General features: G+C 45.3%; 1 protein-coding gene across 3 annotated transcripts in view; it reads left to right on the top strand.

Annotated features, from left to right (window-relative positions):
* Window positions 1-10,252: 10,252 nt before the first annotated feature.
* Window positions 10,253-21,888, top strand: part of FBXW8 (F-box and WD repeat domain containing 8) — a 119,583-nt gene continuing 107,947 nt past the window's right edge. The window contains exon 1 of one of the 3 annotated variants that reach the window (XM_059676681.1): window positions 10,253-10,650. In XM_059676681.1, coding sequence (XP_059532664.1) covers window positions 10,333-10,650 — 318 coding nt within the window. In that variant the 5' untranslated portion in view covers window positions 10,253-10,332. The remainder of the gene's footprint in view (window positions 10,651-21,888) is intronic. The other 2 variants (XM_059676679.1, XM_059676680.1) reach the window with 2 other exon arrangements.

Raw genomic sequence — 21,888 nt, 5'->3', positions numbered from 1 at the left:
ACGGCTCACTTCATGGACATTAATTTTAATGGGACGATTATTACCCTGTTTGGAAGCCTGCCCCTCGAAATGCTGGGCTCGCAAGGTGGCGCTGGGTCGGGTCCCAGCCGCTTGGATGTTTCCTGTAGCAAAGAGAGTGTAGCCTTGGCCATGGGGACGTGTCATTTAGCAAAGGGAGAGGTGGTGGTGTTGGCGGGTGGTGGTGATGGAAAAGGGGGGAGGAAGAGGAGACCCCCACCACACACACACTCCGCTTCGGATTTGCTCACACTGGAGTCAGTCTGGCCTATCTCGCCGTTCACTTACCTGGGGACCTTGGCCATAGATGAGGCTTTTTGGAGCCTCTGTTTCCTCAGTTGTAATATGGGAATAATAATAGTACCTACTTCACAGAGTTAACACTGGTAAAGCCCTGAGCATAGTGTCCAGCATATTATTTGCGCTTAATAAATGTTGGCTACTCTTAATAGTCTTGAGTAGATCACTAGTCACTAAACAGTGTGTTTCAAAGAATGCTGGAGGGCCCGCGCCCTCAAATATATACAGCTCCCCTATTGTGAATTAGTGATCCTGTCACTGATGCCGTGTATTGTCCAGAAAAAGCAAATTCTTGGCGGGGGGGGGGGGGGGGGGGCGGGGGAGGAGTTGGAAGGAACTAACAACATAATGCTCTTCTAACACTTTAGAAAAAATGTGTTTTATATTTCAATGCTTCATTTAATAAACACTTACATAGAGCTTACCCTGTGCCGGGCACTGTGCTCAGTGCCTTAGACACATTAACTCACTTAACCCTCCTACCAGCCCTATGTACTAGGTACTATTAGTATTAGTCCTACATTATGGATGAGTAAACTGAGGCAGAGCATTTAAATAATTTATTGCTCTTTAGGATTATGTCACCACTGGGGACCTGGGAAGAGGGAGGGAGGCTGTTATGGGTTGAACTGTGTTCCCCTCCCCCATTCCTCTGTGGAATTCCTAAGCCCAGCACCTCAGAATGTAACTTATATTTGGAGACAAGGTCTTTAAAGAGCTAATTAAGTTAAATGAGGTCATTAGAGTGGGGCCCTAATCCTATATGACTGGTGTCCTTATAAGAAGAGGGAGAGACCTAGCTGGTTTAGCTCAGTGGACAGAGGGTCAACCTGAGGACTGAAGGGTCCCAGGTTCGATTCCAGTCAAAGGCACATGCCTGGGTTGCCGGCTTGATCCCCAGAAGGGGGTGTGCAGGAGGCAGCCAATCAATGATTCTTTCTCATTATTAATATTTCTCTCTCCCTCTCCCTTCCTCTCTGAAATCAATCTATATATATATATATATATATATATATATATATATATATATATATATATATATATATTTTTTTTTTTTTTTTAAGAAGAGGGAGAGATACCAGGGGCACAAGAAGGCGGCCATCTGCAAACCAAGCAGAGAGGCCTCAGAAGAAACCAATCCTGCCAACTCCTTGATCTTGGACTTCTGGCCTCCACGGTGAGAAAATCATTTCCTGTCCTTTAAGCCACCCAGTCTGTGGCACGTGGTTACGGCAACCTTAGCAAGTGGATAGAGGCAATGAGGAGTGGGCGGGGGGCATCCTAAAAGGGATGCTAGAAACAGATACTCACCAGACTGAGGCCACTTTGACTGCCAGCCATGTGTTTGCACGTCTCTCTGGGTTCCTGAGAAGGGCTGAGTTCCGGGGCTGTTCACCTGTTCGCCTTCTTCCTCTTCTGGGCCCTGTTGGAGACCTTGAAGGGAGGAGTTGTTTTAGGGGGTTATTTTGGGAAAGAGTTCATGAAATCCAGTTGATACCTTCATTCAGAGAGAACTTTCCCTACCAGTTGCAAGGATGTGATACCTTCCAGACTGAAAAGATAAGACAGGTTTTTCTAGTCCACGAAGTCTTCCTGTGGTGCTTAAAATGAGCACATAGCAGGTGCTCAGTCAATATTTGTTGAAAGAAAGACTCACTGAATGAATGGGTGAATGAATGAAAAGCATCCTGATTTGTCTTCCTTTCGGGCATATGCAGTGATGTACATAGAATTGATATAACCAATAACTTTAAAAAATGTCTTGTCTCAACTTATTTCCTTACCTCCTACAGAAATCAATACTCAAGTGTTTTGACCAGGAAGGGGAGGAGGGAGCGGAATTTATTTTCTTTAATTAAAACAATAATTACCTGTCCTCGTGTTTGAGACTGAGTGAGCCTTACCTTATGGTGTTTTAATTCATGTGGCTTGGTGAAGTGGTAAATGAATGCACAGCTGTTGCCTCCTCCGAACAGCTGTGTTTCCTGAAGCCATGTATTGATGCCAGGGCCAGATTTGATGCCAGGAGTCGGCTTGGTGAACAGAGTTCTTGAATCAAGCAGAGGTATAGCAGAGTGGTTTGACACTCTGAGCCTGAGAGACCTGGGTTCGAACCCTAGCCCCACCAGGCAATAGCCAGGTACTTTGGGCATATTTTTCACCTGTCTGAGCCTCCATTTTCCCATCTGTAAAGTGGGGATAATAATCATAGCACCATCTATTTCACTGGGTTTTGTGAGGATTAAAAGAGAGAATGTAGCAAGTGTTTAGCAAAGTGCTTGGCACTCAATAAATGTTAGTTATGGTCCTTGTTGATATATCAGGATTATTAAGCGTCCACTTAAGAAACAGAACAGGGATCTTGACCCAAACCCACTGGGAAAACAAGAGGATTCAGATTTCAGTGAGTTCAATATTCAATGACATCACAGTTACTCCCAGGGAAGTCCTCTCCATTCAATAGACCCCGAACAGGACAGCTCTCATCTCTCACATTTATCCTATTTCACCCTCTGGTACCTGAAAAGATGGGGTGCCCCTTCTTCAGGGATCTCCTAATGATCCATTTGCTACCTCTCCCTTAAGGACATTTTTGTTGTAAGTAAAGAGAAAACAGCAGATGAATATCCACAGCAGGGGAGGAAAAAAACACATACTGCCATCCCATAATTATCGTCTCATCAACACTTTACCTGTAAAGGTTAAACCTCACTTAAATAGAAGCTAATGTCTTATTAGGGTACGAGTTTGGCTCCTCAGGGCTAGGCTCCGCCCTTCAGGACTGGTTTGGGGTCTTAGGGGTTAGGCTCCGGTCTTTGGGACCAGATTGGACTCTTAGGCCTTGGCTGGGCCATCCCGGGCTAAGTCCATTACAATCAGATTGAGCCGGGCCCTGGGGAAGCCCGGGTCCCCACAAGACGGCCCTAGAGGACAGGACCCTTAAATGAGCCCACTTGGCCTGGGAGCCCGAGGTTGAAAGGGCTGCTGACTCTCCAGGGGGAGGTGTTTGTGGAAATCACAGGGACACACTGAGGCTGGCTCCCTGGAGCCTGTGGGAGAGGGGGGCTTGCTTAGGGGCGAGGCTGGGCTCTTGAGAGAGAGGTTCCCCACTTCGGGACTGGCTTCAGCTGTTCGGTTCTGGACTCGCCTCGTTGGGGCTCGGCTTGGCCCTTCCGGTCTGGGCTTCAGCATTTGGGGCTGGGCTACTCCCTTTGGGACTGGCTGGAGCTGTTCGGGTCTGGGCTCCACCCTGGGTGACTGGGTTCTGCAATTAGGGTCTGGGTTGGCCTCTTTGGGGTGGGCTAAGCTGTTCAGGTCTGGGGTTGGCTCTTTGGGGTAGGCTCCTCCTTTCAGGACTAGGCTTGGCTGTTAGGGTCTCTGGGGGAGGGGGGAGCCCCAAAACCTACTGCCTTGATTACTGGAGTCACAAGAGATGGGGTTGGTTAAATCTGCACTCCCGCTGTGAAAATTCAGACACACTGTCCTTTTCTCAGGCAATAATCGCTTTATTAATGGCAACCGAGCTTAGTATAAGCAAGTGAACCAGTAGACTTGAAATTATACTGATGAGGGGTTAAATGAGGATAAACACCAAAGATCCATTTGGCAGACCTGGGAAAAGGGAACATGCACGTGGCCTTTGAACAGGTGATTCCATTTCCAGCTGCTGACTCAAATCAGTGGTTCTGAACTAGGGACAGTTCTGCCCCCAGGAGACATGTGGCAGTGTCTGGGGACATTATTGGCTGTCAAAACTGAAGGGTATTATTAGCCTCTAATTGGTGGGAGGTAGGGATGCTGCTGAACATCCTACAGTACACAGACAACACAGAGTCACGGGGCCTGAAATGTCAATAGTGCCGCGGGTGAGGAAACCTGCCCGCCATAGGTCAGTTAGTATGCATGTGGTGGGACTAACCGAAAATCCAGCTGGTAGAGATTTAAATCGGAAGGACTTTTATTACTTACTGGACAACAAGGGCAGAGCCGGTGCTGAGAAACTGTGGTGCGCGGACCAATGAGGGCCCTGGCCTGTTTTTTGTCATAATTTTATTGGAACACCGCCACGTTCGCTCGTTAATGCATTATCTCTGGCTGCTATTGTGCTACAACAGCAGAGTGGATTAATTGCAACGGAAATGGGATGGCCTGCAAAGCCTTAAACTATTCCTCTCTGGCCCTTTAAAGGAATAAATGCCCAGCAAAACAATTGCAGGTCGTATGATAGTTGCACGTTTAGTTTCCTAAGAATCTGCCAAACGGTCTTCCCGGGTGGCTACACCATTGACGTTACATGGCCACCAGCAATGGATGCGTGATCTCAGCTTCCCGGCATCTTCCCCCGCATTCGGTGGTGGTGTCACTATCTTTTATTTTAGCCATTCTGACAGGTGTCTCATGGTTTACTTTGCTTTACTAGCTAGTGATGTTGACGGTCTTCACATGTGCTTGTTTGTTATCTGTATATCTTCTTTGGTGAATCCGCCTGTTTTTGTAAATAAAGTTTTATTGGAACACAATCACACCCATTCATTTACTATGTATCACCTATGTTTGCTTTTATACTGTAACAGCAGAATTGAGCACTTGTGACAGGAACGGTACGGCTGAAAGCCTAAAATATTTCCTATCTTGCCCTTAACAGGGATCTTTTGCCAATCCCTGCCATAGACGCATTATGATTTATTTCTTGAGACTGGGCACAAAGTATGCAAACAAAATCAGGGTTTTCCTGGCGGGGGAGAAGGAGCCAATGAGGTATCTGGGCACTAGAGAAGGTCTCCCAGTCTCCCAGTGGTGCTCAGAGACGTTCATTGCGGCATTGTTTGAAGTAACCCAAAGTAGGAAGCAACAAAAACATCTCTCAAGAGCAGAGTGCATAAATAGAATGTGGTATATTTGTACTATGGAATACTGCAGCGATTTTCAACCCTTTCCATCTCGTGGCACACACAAACTAATCATTAAAATTCTGCAGCACATCAAAAATACTTTTTTACCAATCTGATAAAAAGGTATAATTTCCCTACATTGACAAAAATATAATAATTACCTACCCTTTTTGCTCCAAAGTGACTTTTGAAAAATCAGGTGCCTATACTTATATGTAAGGATGTCTGGTGCCAAGAATTAACCTATTAGCCCTGGCCAGGTGGCTCAGTCCGTTGGAGTGTCGTCTCATGCACCAAAAAGGTTTCGGGTTCAATTCCTGGTCAGGACACATACCAAGGTTTTAGATTCGATCCGGTTGGGCGCGTATGGGAGGCAACTGATCGAGGTTTGTCTCCCTCTCTCTCTCTCCCTTCCCCATTCTCTCTCCAAGTTAAAAAAAAAAAATCTTTGAGTGAGGATAAAAAAAAAAAAGAATTAACCAATCAGACGTAACCTTATTATTCAATGTGACCAATAAGATGCAATTCTATTATATGACTTATATATGTATGGTTCAAGACAGAGCATTTATATAAGATAGCTATTGTTAGCCGAAACCAGTTTGGCTCAGTGGATAGAGCGTCGGCCTGCGGACTGAAAGGTCCCAGGTTCGATTCCAGTCAAGGGCATGTACCTGGGTTGCGGGCACATCCCCAGTAGGAGATGTGCAGGAAGCAGCTGATCGATGTTTCTCTCTATCTCTCTCCCTTCCTCTCTGTAAAAAATCAATAAAATATATTTTTAAAAAAAGATAGCTATTGTTATGTTGGCTTTTGTCATTTTTTAACTCGACAACCTAAGGGAAAAGAGGTCAGTGCCTCAGACTAAATAGTCAGGTGTGCATATTTTAAAAATTCTTGCAGCACACTGGTTGAAAATTACTGGATACTGTAAAGAATTGCAGGGCATGAATTAGATTCAGAGATAGATATATATTTTAAAACATAATCTTGTCTTGGCCAGTGTGTTAGCAAGGTATTTATATATTTTCTTCATTTACTTTTAATCTATATGTGTCTTTTTTTTTTTTTTTTAAGTAACCATATTCCTCCAACGAAGGGTAGAACTCATCTTGAAAATGGGAATTCTTTTTTTTAAAAAAATATATTTTATTGTTTTGTTTTGTTTTGTTTTTTTAAAGAGAGAAAGGGAGAGGGATAGAGAGCCAGAAACATCGATGAGAAAGAAACATCGATGAGAAAGAAACATCGATCAGCTGCCTCCTGCACACTCCCCACTGGGGATGTGCCCGCAACCAAGATACATGCCCTTGACCGGAATCGAACCTGGGACCCTTGAGTCCGCAGGTCGATGCTCTATCCACTGAGCCAAACCGGTTAGGGCTATATGTGTCTTTATATTTAAAGTGGACAACATATATTTGGGTCTTATTTTTTGATCCACTCTGACAATCCCTGTCTTTTAATTTGGTGCATTTAGACCATTGATGTTGAAGTGATTATTGATAGAGTTGGATCAATATCTATGGTGTGTGTTATTTTCTACTTGTTGCCCTTGTTCTTTGTTCCTATTTCTTGTCTGCCACTCTTTTTCTGCCTTTTGCGGTTCTAATTGATTAGTTTATGTTTCCGTTTTATCTCCTTTTTTAGTATACCAGTTATACGTCTTTTTAAACTTTTTTTAGTGGTTGCCTTAGAGTTTCCAATATACATTTACAACTAATCCAAGTCCACTTTCAAATAACAGTATACAACTTCACTGGTAGTGTGAGTACCTTATAATAATAAAATAACCCTAGTTCCTCCCTTCCAACACACACATACACGTAAGGTAGATATACATAAGCATACAGTTGAATACATTGTTACTATTATTTTGAACCATTGATAACAAGGGGTGCCGGTTCCTTCAGTGGTTTCCGCTTATGGGTTTCCGCTCCAGTGAGCCAGGACTGACTCTATTCACCTGTTTGTTCCTCCAGTCTTGGCAGCAGTAGTTTGCCCAGTTCCCTCAACTCTTACAGATTCCTGAAGAGTTGTTGATTTTTCAGTGTGTCCAGCTTTTTACGTGTTAGGATGGAGTGGAGACTTCCAAGCCGCCTACATGGGGAACCAGAAGTCAACTTAAGATCTTAACCCAGTCTGGAGAAGGAGGAAGGCAGGGAAGGCTTCTTGAAGGAGGTGACCTCTAAATGTAACCAAGCAGGAGTTCCACAGGTACAGGTGAGAAGGAATGATATAGATTCAGGGGAGAGCATGCGGAGGTGGAAAGCTGTAAGAGATGATTAGAGCTTAGAGGTGAGGAGGGAAAGTGTTGAGAGATCAGGCTTTAGAGGTGGGCTAGGGACAGACATCAGGTCTTACGTGGCATTGACCTTGAAGAAATCTAGTGAAAATGGACATTGAGAGCCACAACACTGACCCATCTCCAAAGAACTCGGGCGCGTTACAGCATCTGTGACTTCATCCTCACAATGGCTCCTGTGATGTCCGTCAGCAAAGTGCTTGAGGTAATTCTGCGTGGCTTAGGGCACTTTGCTGCTATTAAGTGCCCGTATAAATGGCAACTTATTGGCTCCAATGTTTGATTTCCTATTTTTCTTTCCATTTGTGTGTCACCTGTAATTAGAGTTCCAAAGCGCTCAGGGCACCGAAGTGCTCAGAGTGATTTTTCTATTGAAACAGAAAGAAGAGGAGACACTTTGCAGATTGCGAAGTGGAAAAGACCAAGCAACTCTATCTTCTGCATGGGCACTTGTGTTGATTTATGAGACCTACAATGACATCCCTCACTTCTTTCTTAAAGGGGTGGATTCATCTTTCTCTCTGCTACGTGTGTGTGTGTGTGTGTGTGTGTGTGTGTGTGTGTGTGTGTTTCTGCCTCTTTATCACTGGCAGCCTCATCAGCAACACATATTTATTGAGCATCTATTATGTGTGGACACAAACTCAGAAATACCTCTGCCCTATCTTAGCTTCATCATTTGGGGATTAAGTTGTTCATTCATTTAACCAACAATTATTGAGCACATCCTAGCAACCAGGCTCTGTGCTAGGGGCTGAGAACACAGGATGAACACGGCTGGTCTGTGGAGGTTACATTTCAGCTGGGAGCTGAAGGGTGAAGGGGGGCAGCAGCATTGGGGAATCATTCGGGGAAAGTGTTCTAGGAAGAGGGAAGTGTGTGCAAAGGCCCTGAAATGGAAAAGGGCTTAGTTTCTTAAGACCACAGATCGGTTTGAATGGGAAGGTGTAAAACACACACTGAAACCTCACACACAACCGGTGGGTAGGTCAAGTGGCACAGCCCCATTGAACAAACAGGATGGCAGTTCCTGAAATCATTAAACGTGATTAAAAATGATTTAACTCACATTATTCTCCTGCGCTGGTGTTCGCCACACATTAGTGATCCCCAATGACGTGTGATTCTCCAGTTCTGCTCACAAGAGCTAAGGGGGTATCTTTTTAAAAAAATATATATTTTATTGATTTTTTAGAGAGGAAGAGAGAGGGATAGAGAGTTAGAAACATTGATGAGAGAGAAACATCGATCAGCCGCCTGCTAAGGGGGTATCTTAATGTAAGTTGAAGGCGGTTTTGTCCTAACTCATGGATTGTTCAAGAAAGGACTCCTATTGGGTTTAAAGGCTATTGAATGCAACTTAGGCTTTTTTTTTTTAATGCTTAGGCTTTTTTGTTGTTGCTGTTAATCGTCATCCGAGGATTTTTTTAGAGTGTGGAAAGGGGAGGGGGGCAGAGAGAGAAAAACATCGATGTTATCAATGTCAAGAGAGATACATGGATTGGTTGCCTCCCCCCGTGCATCCCCACTGTGCCCGGGGATCCAGGATCAACCTGCAACCCAGGTATGTGCCCTTGGCTGGGAATAGAACCTGTGACCATTTGGTGAGCAGGTTGGTGCTCTAACCACTGAACCCACCACCCAGGGCCCAACTTATGCTTTTAATAAAAACGCTTTTTTTTTTTTTTTTAAAAAAAGTGGAATTTGTTGCTAATAATAAAAATAATGATACTGAATTTTAGAAGATCTGGACTAAGATCCAAGAGTTGTGAGGAGCTGAGTATCGGTTTCCCGCTCCAGATGGGCAGCCAGGAGCCACCATCCACACCTGGCCCACTTGCCTCATTTTTGTGTCCTGGAGTCCCCCGGAGGCATTTGGGTCCGTGCTCACTAGGCTCTCTGCAGTAGGCTGATTAATGGCTTACAAAGACAGCCAGGTCTTAATCCCTGGAACCTGTGGAGGTTACCTTAAACGATCAACAAGCCTTTGCAGGTGTGACTGAATGAAGGCCCAAGACATGTTGCAAGTACCGTGGATTATCCAGGTGGGCCCAAGTCACAAGCGGCCTTACAGGATGGAGGCAGAGGGAGATTTGGAGAGAGAGATCTGAGAAGGTCCTGTGATGACTGACATCCTTTTAAAGCAGTGGTTCTCAACCTTGGCTGCACATTAGAATCACCTGGGAATCCTTTTAAAATCCTGATTTCTGGGCCTCATTCCCCCAGAAATCAGGATTTTAAAAAGATTCCCAGGTGATTCTAATGTGTAGCCAAGGTTGAGAACCGCTGTTCTAAAGTTAATCCCTCCATCCACACGCCTGGCCTTATTTTATTACCGTGTTTTATTTATTTTTTTGTACCACTTACTACTAACTCAAGCGTTCATATTCACTAGTTGGATGAATTAAACGTAATTCCCACTCCCTTGAATGAAAACCCCAAGATGGGAGGGATTTTGGGGGGGTAAGGGTTGGAGAAGCAGATTTAAATGCTGAATTCTTAGCGCCTGGCATATAATAGCTGCCCGATGGATGTCTGAATGAAGAAACAGTGCTTGACGCAAAGTCTGCGCTTGGAGGAAGCCACAAGCGGGAAAGTCGACAAGCATCAGGTTCTCGGCACTGACCTCGGCCTGGGGCGCCACAAGCCCCTGATGCAGGTGACGGCGTGAGGGGCGCGGCGGGGGCGGGGCCGCCCACCCGGAACCCGAGTGCAGCCGGCTGCGGTTTCCGGCCGCGGCGGACACTTCCGGCGGAGGGACTGTCCCGTGGCACCCGGCACGACGGAGGACGACACGGAGGGCCGGCGGCGCGGGCCATGGACAACCACGGCCTGGACGAGTTCCGCCGGCGCTGGCAGGAGGAGCTGGCGCAGGCCCAGGCGCTGAGGAAGCGGCGGCGGCCCGAGGCTGCCGAGCGGCGGCCGCGGCGGCCCGAGGTGGCCCCCGGGCGCGGCGAGCAGGCCTCGGGGTACCTGGCGCTGGCGCAGGGGCTGCTGGAGGGCGCGAGCCGGCCCCCGGCAGCGCGGGCGACCAGGGCCGAGAGGCAGGACGAGGCGAGCCGTTCCCGCTCCCCCCCAGCCCGTGACGCTGCCGGGGGCGCGGAGCAGCTGGTGGACCAGCTCATCCGAGACCTGGTGAGTGGCCGCCGCCTCCTGGCGAGGCCAGCCCGGCCCCACCCCCGGTGCAACCCCCTAGAGTGTTGGAAAGTAACTCCGTGTGTCCCCAATGTGGGGAGAAAAACGAGTAAGGTTGCACACGCCTCCGTGCGTGCATAGAGTGTCTCCGGAAGCACTGGCTCCCAACTGGGGCGACTTGGTCCCCCATTTGGCCGTGTTTGCGGACAGTTTTGGATGCCAGACGGGAGTATGGAGGGGCGTGGCTGCGGGCAGAGGCCAGGGATGCTCACGAGCATCCTACACCGCACAGAACAGCCCTCCTTCCCCAAATAATCTGGCCCAAAATGTCAGTAAAGCTAAGACGAGACACCCTGCTTTAGAGGGATCCCTAAACTTTTAACAAGGCCGCCTGTAGGGAAGAGGACCAGGACAGGGATAGGCGGGGGTTTTGACTGGTCTCTACATGCTGTTTGCACTGTTCAAGCTTTTTTAACTGCACATGTATTACTTGGACAATAATGAAAGCAGGAAAAAGGAAGAATCCTTTGGGGACTGTCGTTACTACGGAGGCTTTTATCATTTTGTTGGCCATGGATCTCTCTGTGAAACTGGAGGAAGATGGGGATCCTTACATCCCCTTCTCCGTCCCCCCACCCCAAAAAAAAGCCCCCTTCACAGAGTTGGGATAAACAGGATCACCTGAAACATATCCACGGTTAAGGGAACAAGACAGCAGGTTTTTAATGCTTCTTTTAAAGTAAGGCTCTGCAGCTTCCCATTGGCAGTGGTTCTGTTATTGGCAAGTGGATTTGATGAATGATGGCTTAATGTTTAACGTGTTACGTAGTTATATTCAAATACTGTTAGTAGCTGTGAGTTTTCACCAGGTGTCTGGTCCTGTGCTCTGCTTTATCGCTAAGGCTAGAAGTAACCTTCTTTGTGTATGTTATTAACCTTCCCATTTAATGGGACAGTCCCGGCACATACGGAAATGCATGCTGGCATCATACCTGCTCCTGTAGAAAATGCGTCGTCACTGAAGTCTGACAGTTACAAAAAGAAAATCAGTGCCTTGGGAAAGTGGCTTAGCCCCTGATAAGGTGCTCAGGTCAGTCCAGGTCTGTGCAGCCGTTCTCTCCATGGAAGGACAGTGGGGCCTTGACTTACGAGTGTCCCAACTAACGAGTTTTTCAAGATACGAGCCGTCTCTCGGCCGATTTTTTGCTTTGAGTTGCGAGCTAAAATTCGGGTTACGAGCCAGCTTCAGATACCCCACCGCTAGTTGGCGCAGCAAACGTCACAGTGACATACGAGTAATTTGAGTTATGAGCTCCATCACGGAACGAATTAAACTCGTAAGTCAAGGCCCCACTGTACATAGATTTGTAGGCTGAGGCAAGAGCAGCCCATGGAAGCAGAAATAAACTGGAAAGCGGATTACTGGGACCAAGGCACACTTTGTCCTCCCGGCTGAATGTGACAGTGTCTTCAGGCTGCACAATCCTGGGAGGTAGGCAGAGTTAGTCTTTTAAAATGACGGGAACTCAAGAGGTTTTCCTGCACTTGGCCCAGGCATACCCAGCTGGTAAATTCTAGGGATTGCAGTCAGGTGCAGGTCTGTTGGGCTCTGCATTTCACCAGGTGGGAGTTTCCTAAACTTGACTTGGTACAAGAATCACCTTCGGCTTAATTAGAGTCTGGGTTCTTCAGACTGTCCATTCTCAGAGGGAAGGTGGGGGTGGGAAGAGATCAACCAAAGAACATGTATGCATAACCCATGCACGCAGACAATAGGGTGGTGAAGGCCTGGGATGGGGGTGGCGGTGGGCTAGAAAGGGTCAATCGGGGGAAAAGGGACATATGTAATACTTTCAACAATAAAGATTAAAAAAATAAAATCTGGGTTCTGGCCCCTCCCCAGACCTGCTGCCTCTCAGTGTCCAGGAAGGGGCCCAGAAATCGGCTGTTGGGACGATCAGGCAAGTTTTGAGAGATTCTCTGCCACAACTTCCTTTGGTTTGAGGTCTGGATTCTCAAGGCTTTTCGGCCCTAACACTAGTGAGGGGTAGGCATTGATACCAAAAACAGTGGAGTCCTAACTGAAGTATTCTAGAAATGGGAGGGGCTTGCCTACTGGAGGATGCAAGGGGCACATCAGAAGCTGTTTCATAGGTAGTTCGTGAAAGCCTGCCCTGGAGCCAGTGTGTGATCTCTGCTCCCTTCAGAACCACCACAGTCGGTCCTGCGGGCCTCTACAGTGTAGTGCACTACGGTGAGCAGCAGCCAACCTTTGGGGTACCTCTAATTTTATTTTCAGTATTTTGCAATCATCAGTAACGCTGCTATAAGTAAAGGAATAATTCGTTGTTGGTGCTTACATGCTGTCTCCTTGGTACTGTCTCGGAGGTATAGAGACCTCATTGTCTTCCTCAGTTCTCCCAATAACTCTCTCCAGTGGCCATTGTTAGCCCCATTTGGCAGATGAGCATGAGGAAGGTAATTGGTTTTTTAAAAAATTCTTTATTGTTTAAAGTATTACATGAGTCTCCTTTCCCCCCCCCCATTGACCTCCCCTGCCACCCCCTCCACCAAGCACAAGCCCTCACCCCCCAGCTGTCTGTGTCCATTCGTTTTGCTCATATGCATGCATACAAGACCTTTGGTTGATCTCTTACCCCCTCACCCCCCGCCTTCCCTCATAGGTTGTACAGTCTGTTCGATGCTTCTATGTCTCTGGTTCTATTTTTGTTCATCAGTTTATGTTCATTAATTTCCACAAATGAGTGAGATCATGTGATATGGTAATTGATTTTTTTTAAAGGGGCAGTAAACCCAATATTTTAAGTCTGAGAAATGATGGTAACCTTTATAGAAAAGGCTTTGATTTGTAATTCATTGGTCGTAAGCCTCAAAGCCCACAGAGATCCGACTGGTAGGTAATACAGATGAATAAAGTGGTCTAGGTGTTGCTGATTGGGCCCTTTCCCCCTAATTCATCAGATGGTGGTTTGTTAGGCACCTTTCCCAGATTCTAGCCATACTTCTGTGATGGTTTGTTTCATAATGGCGGTCATTCTTTTTATCACATTACATATTGTACTGTAGAGTTTGTCTTTCTGATATCCCTCAAGGAAAATACTTAATCATTTTTCTTGAAGTGTGGTCATCCTCTTGGTCTTCTTGTTCCACTTTTTAAAGTTTTTTTTTTTTTTTAAATCAAACCCTTTATCGACGTGTACGGATCACAAATGTACAGCTTGGTGGATTTCCAAGAGCACATACCCATGCAAACAGCACCCAGATTACAGGACAGTGTTACCAGCTTGTCAGACCCCATGTGTGCTCTTTCACAACGAGGCGGGTACCCAAGGTCACCACCACGTGACTCCTAACACCTGCTTTTAGTTTTGTCTGTTTTTGAACTAGAAGTAGAATCATGTAGCACGTACGCTCTTGTGTCCGGGTTCTCATGCACAGCATCGTGTATGAGATTATCCCTATGGATATGCCACATTTTATTCTACTGTTGATGATAACTAGTTTATTAGTGGCCAGTTTGAGACTCTCAGGAATAGTGCTGCTGGGAACATTTTCTACATCTTTTGGGATGTATACTCCTTTTTCTTGGGTTTACCCCTGGTTGTGGAACTCCTGGGTCACGAAGGATGCATATGTTCAGCGTTAGTAGATATTGACCAACAGTTTTCCAGAGTGATTGTGCTGGTTTTCTCACTCGTGAAGGTAACTCAAGTATGTGGACCATAGTATTTCATGTTCGTCTTTGACGTAATATAACAACACCTAACCGAGACTACACAACTTGACCCCAACATGGGTAAGATAATAGTGACAAGCTGGGAAATTCATGCTATGGCTTAGGTAAAGGTGGAGCCACTGCCCAGGTCAACTAATTGTTGCCATGTAGGAATTTGGGCCCAGTGTTGCAGTCTTCAGATTTTTGTTTTTAAATTAGGAATATTTACTTTAATGTGGACTCTGTCTGTTGTTGCTACACAAAAAACACCCCAAACTTTGGCTTAACACTGTTTAGCTCACCATGTTGCAGAGTGGCAGTGGGCTGGGCAGGGATGGGCTCACTCATGTCTGAGGTGATCTGCTCACTTTGCTAGTGGTTGGCTCTGTGTGTGTGTTTGCGGTATGTGTCTCATCATTCAGCGGGTTAGTTCTGGGTGGGCCTTTTCATAGTTATGAGCCGGAGGACGGCAAGCCCCCGCCTCGGTCATGTTTGTTATCGTCACGTTGGCCAGAGCGAGCCATGTGGCCACGCCCGGAGTCAGTGTAGCGTTAACCCAAATGCCTGCAAAAGGGGGCATGAACAGAGGAGGGGTCATGAATCCAACAATGTACCTCAAACTCCCCATTTTTAATTGCTGATAACTAATTTAAAAATAATAGTTTAAGCACTAACACTGCAGGTGCAACAAAAGCTGGCTGTGGGCTCGATAGTGGTGAGGGTCACGAGCCTGTGGTCTTTGCCTTGTATCTTCCCAAGAATCTTTGCTTGAATCACAGGTAACTCCTGAGAAGGATGATTTATTTTTATTTGGGAACTCCCCAGAAACTCACAGGCCAATCCACTTGACATGAAAGGCAAATAAAAATCTGATACCATCTCATAGCACACCTCCCTCCCTTTCCCCCAACTTTGGGTGCACTCTGTTATATCGATGCATTCTCGTGTATTTGTGGTGCAGGCTCTTTCACCTCAAGCCTTAGTGTTATCACTAGAGTGGGAACAACTACTACGTTAGCCGTCAGGAGTTGAGTTGCCTTTGGCTGGGTAAATGGGCAGTACTGCTTCAGAGATTCTCCTTGAGCCTTGTCTTCTCTTGTGAAGCTTTTCAAAATAGCTCTTAGAAGCCATCTCGTTTTAGTGTGAGTTGGGAACACCTAAGTTGTCTTCCTGGTATATGGCTAAACTAGTGACAGAAATGATGCATGCCGTACTCACTTTCTCTTTCTCTCTTTTGTCTTCATTGTCCTCTCTCCATAAACTCGGGCTTCTGGAAGGTAGTGAAGCCACGGGAGTCTGATGATAAGGTGCTGCGTGCTTCGTTCACTGTGGCTGTGATTTCCAGTTGCTTGGTCCCATTTTTATTTAGGTGATGTATCCGGACTCTGGCCTGTAAGCAACCAGCGCTCAATTCACAGAGACTTAAAACCCCAAACCGGAATCTGTTGATTCATGTAACTGCAAATTCCAGGTGGCGGTGCTTGTTTTGGGTGCTTAGATAATGTAACCAGGGATATCTCCATCTCTTGGTCCTGCTCTCCTTTTATTGGCTTTATTCAAAGGCTGGCTTTTCTCTCTTTGGGATAAAATGGCTACCAGCAACTGCAGTCTTATGTTGTCAGGTTAGCAACCCAGGGGAAAGAGAGCATATAGTTTTATGCCGCAAATGATGAGCTTTAGTTCTCATTGGTCCATATCAGGTCATGTGTCCATCCTTGAGCCAATCACTGACTCCAATTGGCCAGGCTTGTACTCACTGCCTGTTCCTGAATATAAGGGTGGGGTTAGCCCCATCGAAACCATGTTGACCAAGAGTGAGAGTGGGGTGATTTCCTAAAAGAAGAGAAGAGGAATGGGTATTGGGCAGTGGATACAAGAGATGCCCACTTTAAGTGGGTGTTTGAAGCAGTACTAGAGTATGGGAATGTATGTGTTCTCTATTCATCCAGCATACATGTATTGATCAGCTGGGCGCTGGGGAATTGGTAGTAAACAGAATAGATACTTCCTGGCCTCAGAAGCCCAGTCTTGCTCCTTTTAACTAAAAGGATGACATTAATGGATGCAGGATAACTCTGGGCTCTAGATGCAGTCTGGGCTCTAGAGTCAGGCAGACATGAATTCAAATTCAGCCTCTGCTGCTGACTAGCTGTTTGACCTTGGACAAGTGAGCTTCTTCTGCTTATGAGGATGATGCTAGTACATAACTATCTTGTACCGAGGTAATGAATAAGACATGGGATATTCGTAGCACCAAGCCCGGTGTACAGTAAGCAGCCAGTACATTTATTCTGGTGCTGCTGTTACTATTAGTATTATAGAAGTGTTCATTTCACTTCCTCTTGGCTAAGAGTTATCACCTTAAACCCCTGGTTCCCTGCCTCTTGGATTGGGAATCCCTGGAGGGCAGGGTCTGTTGTCTTATATTTGTTTCTACCTGTGGCACTTAGTGCAGTAGGGACATCTGCATTTGTTGAGTTGAAATAAGAACTGCTGCTTCCTGCCCTGACCAGTTTGGCTCAGTGGATAGAGCGTCGGCCTGTGGACCGAAGGGTCCCAGGTTCGATTCCGGTCAAGGGCATGTACCTTGGTTTCGGGCACATCCCCAGTAGGGGGTGTGCAGGAGGCAGCTGATTGATGTTTCTCTCTCATCGATGTTTCTAACTCTCTATCCCTCTCCCTTCCTCTCTGTAAAAAATTAATAAAAAATATATTTAAAAAAAATAAAAGAAGATAGCATCAAAATTAAAAAAAAGAAAAAAAAGAACTGCTTCCTATAGCAACCTTATAAAGAGGCTCTATGGGTCTTGGGAACATTCAAAGCATTCTTCAAGGTAAGATTTAGTTTTTCTGGCCTGATAAAAATTTAATACTACTGGCCAATATTTATTGCTCACTATGCCAATATTTAATTCATCATCAGCCTACATCTGTGTTTTCAACAAATCAATTGGATGACTTAACTTCTGTTTTTAAATTAGAAACAAGGAAACTTTCTAGTGTGAAATGAGAAGACAAATGGAATCAAATGTAAACTCGTGAATTGTACCAGGAAAGATTTTCCTTCCTCTTTGCTATTCTTTGCCTTCCGTTTAAGGCTCAACTTGAATTCTCTCGCCTGTATGAACTTTTCCCTGATCCTTCTAGCCCAAAGTTCTCTTCCTTCTCCCTTTCCCTCAACTAAAAGGTTCTGTGGTAAATGCCATTCTTTTTTTTTTTTTTCCCTTCTATGAATGAGCAGGAGTTTCTACTGAGGCACATTTTTTTTCTTTTTCATATATATATTTTTTTATTGATTTCAGAGGAGAAGGGAGAGGGAGAGAGAGATAGAAACATAAATGATGAGAAAGAATCATTGATTGGCTGCCTCCTGCACACCTCCTACTGGAGATTGAGCCCACGACCCAGGCATGTGCCCTTGACTGGAATCGAACCCAGTACCCCTCAGTCTGCAGGCCGATGCAAAACCAGCTAGGGCTACTGAGGCACATTTTGAAATAGACTCTAGATCCTAGAACAACTTGTAACTTAGGTCATCTCTTTGTTGAAAGCTTCTGCTGCTTAAAGCAGTTGGGGCTTCATTCATTTATTCCATAAATATTCACTAAGTGGCTTCTTAGTACCAGGCGCTCCCTGTGGGTACTGAGAATACAACAGTAAACAGGGTGGGGATGGGGGTGGGGATCTGTACCCTTATAGAGCTTACATTGTAGAGTTGAAGACAGAATGAACAAATAATTGTCAGGTATTAAATGGTCTGGAGAAAAATTAAGCAGGTAGAAAGGATACAGTGTGTATGTGTTTGGGAAGAGCTGTAATTTTAAATAGTTATAGCATTTCACGGAAGAGGAGAGAGCAAGCATTCAGAGATCTGGGAAAGGGATTCTAGGCATAGAACAGTAAGTGCCAAGGTTCTCTGGTGGCCACACTGGCTTCATGGGCCTGTGCAACCTGTGTGATCACAGAGGGCTCCAGGGTCAGAAGGGGCCTGTGCTTGTTGAATGCGTGAAATTTTTATCATTTTAAACAAGGGGCCCCACATTTTTGTTTCACAATGTTCTCCACAAATTATGTAGCGCATCCTGTTGGTAGGAATATGGTTGGAGAGGTTAGGATCCTGACTTGAGTGATATTTATTTGCATGGAATTAAACCCTGGGTTCCCAAGGGCCCACCTCCCTCCGTCCCGCCATGGAAAAGTCCAGTCTTGTCTTCAGCAAAGCTAGAATTAAGGCCACTGCCCAGAGTCTCTGCTCCATACGAAAGCACAGTCCAATGCAGCATCTGGCTAGTTTAGCTTGTGTTCCCAGTTGTAGTCCATTGCATGTGGGGTCTGCATGGCTATGGGACCTGCAGCTGCTTAACCCTTTGAGTGCCAATCAGTATCCTAGGAACTACGCTAAAATTGCCAAGGCATTTTTGCTGATTTTACAGCAGTTTAGGAAAAAAATTATGAATCGCAAGTACATGAAGTTACATATTCAAAAACTTAAGGAAACCTTTACTACATTGACATATTTAGCAATATCATCATCACTAATAAAAGCAGACTTAGAACTGGACGCCATTTCGAAGCTTTGATAGCGCTCCTGGCACTTTTGGCAAAAGACAGGAGGAGCGTGATCGTGCTCCCTGGCACTCTAGGGCAGGGGTGGGCAAACTTTCTGACTCGAGGGCCACAATGGGTTCTTAAACTGGACCGGAGGGCCGGAACAAAAGCATGGATGGAGTGTTTGTGTGAACTAATATAAATTCAAAGTAAACATCATTACATAAAAGGGTACGGTCTTTTTTTTCAATAGTTTTATTCATTTCAAACGGGCCGAATCCGGCCCGCGGGCCATAGTTTGCCCACGGCTGCTCTAGGGGTTAAGGCCACATGGTGGGCTAGCCCAGGATGAGTGTGGGTCAGGGAGCAAGCAAGAAACAGAAGCACAAGAGCCAACAAGCAAGAGAATGCAAAGGAGGGCAAGGGGGCAAGAGAGCGAGAACTCTGTCTCGGGCTTATACCCAGGAGCTTGATCAACTACCCCTTCAGGATTTCGTGCGCTTGCAGTGGCTCTGCCACCAGCCAGTTATCTTTTTCCAGGTTAGACTTACAGGCAAGCACCTTCCCTACATCCCCCGACTTCACTGACATGTGCCCATCTTCCCCTTTGATCCCTTTCCCCAGTGATGTGCAGGGAATGGGCCCATGGTTCCCTGTGGGGCGCAAAGCTGCAGCTTCCTGAAGTTGCCCAGCTGACCATGCTTACAGTGTCTGACCTTCCGTTTGCTCTCTTCCTATGAATATTAATAACTAGGTAATTAACGATAACATTCAGAAGTATAGAAAAAAGAAAAAAATTCTGTTAATGTCATTGCTCAGAAGCTCCTGCTTTGTGTAAGAAAACACGAATTTTGAGACAAATTTGGGATGTAAATAAATGAATGCCTATTTATCTTGACAGTGTTTCAGCCCCCCCCAACCAACCCAATTTTTTTTTTCTTTAAAGGAGACACAGGTGAAACTGGAACTCATCCACTCCTGATTGAGATCGTGTGGGTCTTCTCCACTCAGCTTGTGCAGTTTGTGGAAAGTTGAGATAAATTCCTTTAGAAAACAGTCTCCTTTCAGTCACAGATTTAGCAGAAATGTTATTACATATCTATTGTTTGAACTCGAGTTGCTTGTCTCAGTTTCTTAAAACACCACCTAGAGAGAGCTTTAGTGTTCTGTTTGCCCTGGAGATATACATTGGGAACAAAACTGAAGTCGGTTTCTTCACTTTTTACTGATTTGGCTCTTAGTAATTATCCCTTCTTCTACTAAACAAGAGAAGACAGATTGAATTTCTAGCAGTAAGGCACAAAACCAATCCATTTACAGAATTAGTCTTACATTAGCACATAGGAGTACAAATCAGCCTCCCTGGGGATGGATCCATTTGCAATTTCTCTTAGCATTTTTGGAGTAAGTCCAGTAGACTTTGGGAAAATCTAGTATTCACTGACTTTGAATTAACAAAGTAACTTGACCCCTCTGTGTGGTTCTTTTTTTTTTTTGGCTTGGTTGAGAAAGTATTGATTTTTATATCTGTCTATAATTTAGGGTTGTGGTTCTCAACTTTTAGTGTGCACGAGGCTCCCTGAGGAAGAGATGCCTGAGTCCACCCTTGGAAATTGGCGGCAGTAGGTCTGAGAGATCGTGGGCATTTTTTTAACGCCACAGATAGTTTTGATGAGTAATACAGGAGAAGAGTCATCAGTAGAGGTAGAGAATCAATATCTGAGCCATTAACTAATTAAAAGCCAGATTGTGTGTTACCAAAAAGATGTTTTTCTTTAAATTTGAAAGAATGTTAATATTTTGAATTTATTGTTTTTCTGTATCATAAATTGGGCTCTATATTAATATTTCCAGTGCCTTTAATCTCTTCCTTCTTGGAATATATTTTTTCTTAAATGCCAATTTATCCATTTTCATGTTTTTAAGTCAGTATAGATATAGACTTAGTTGATGCGTTCCATAACTTTTTAGATGGCTGTGTGCTTCAGAATAGCCTAGGTGGAAGTCTGGTAGTACCTTTTAGTTTACAGAGTATTTCTCTGCACATTAGTAGCAAGTAACATTCTTTGCTTATATTTATGAACTGTGGGAAGTATCAAAGCCAGAGCTTAATACATTATGCTGCAGCTGTTAGGTGTAGGTGGTTACAGGGCTACAGCCTCTGTCCAGGATGTGGCTCTGGTTTCTTGTCAAATTATGGTTCCTATAAAGAGTTGCATTTTCAACCACAAGGTCAAACATGCTCATAACTCAATCCTTAGTAAGGTGTTTCCCAAGTGACACATTACTAATAATAACAAAGTGAATGATTTGCTTCACCTTGAAGCTTCTCTAGATTTTTTGTTTGTGATTTTGGTATAATTATTGCACTCTGATTTACCTATATTCCATTATGTTTCCTCGAGTAGAGGAGAGGAAAGTAGGTTACCTAATGTTACCAGAATTGTGCATAAGAACCCTTGGGAATGTGTGGAACACAGGCCTATCATGGATTGTGTCTCTCACTTTGGAAAAGAAAGGTTAGATTTTTTTCTTGAAACAGGCTCTGAGGTGGAGATTTGCATGTAAACGGTCTAGTGAGTTGGCCTTTCTGAGAGGTACAGGGGCCAGGCTTGTGTATTGTAGGTATTGGCGAGTCACCGGATGTAGACTACCCTCCAGGAGGGGATGCAGTCTTAGATGAAGCATCTTGTTTGGCCAGTGGCAATGCCTAAGAAGGACTCAGCTGCGAGCCAGCAGCAGGCAGCATTCTGGGCATCCTGGGGGGGGATGAGTGTTGTGGGCCCAGAGAGACAATATGACTGCAGCATCCACTACAAGAGCCACTGGTAGGCTGTCTTGCCAAAAAGATTCCAAGTGCACAACATGGAACTTCAGCATTTATTCTCCTGATCTTGTGGGTCTCCATATTTTCTTAAGCTGTAGACCTTCCTTTGGTATATTGGTTTCCCTTT

The sequence above is a fragment of the Myotis daubentonii genome, chromosome 19 (assembly GCF_963259705.1).
Source record: "Myotis daubentonii chromosome 19, mMyoDau2.1, whole genome shotgun sequence".
In the NCBI taxonomy this organism is placed as follows: Eukaryota; Metazoa; Chordata; class Mammalia; order Chiroptera; family Vespertilionidae; genus Myotis; species Myotis daubentonii.
This window is presented reverse-complemented; position numbering and strand designations above follow the sequence as displayed.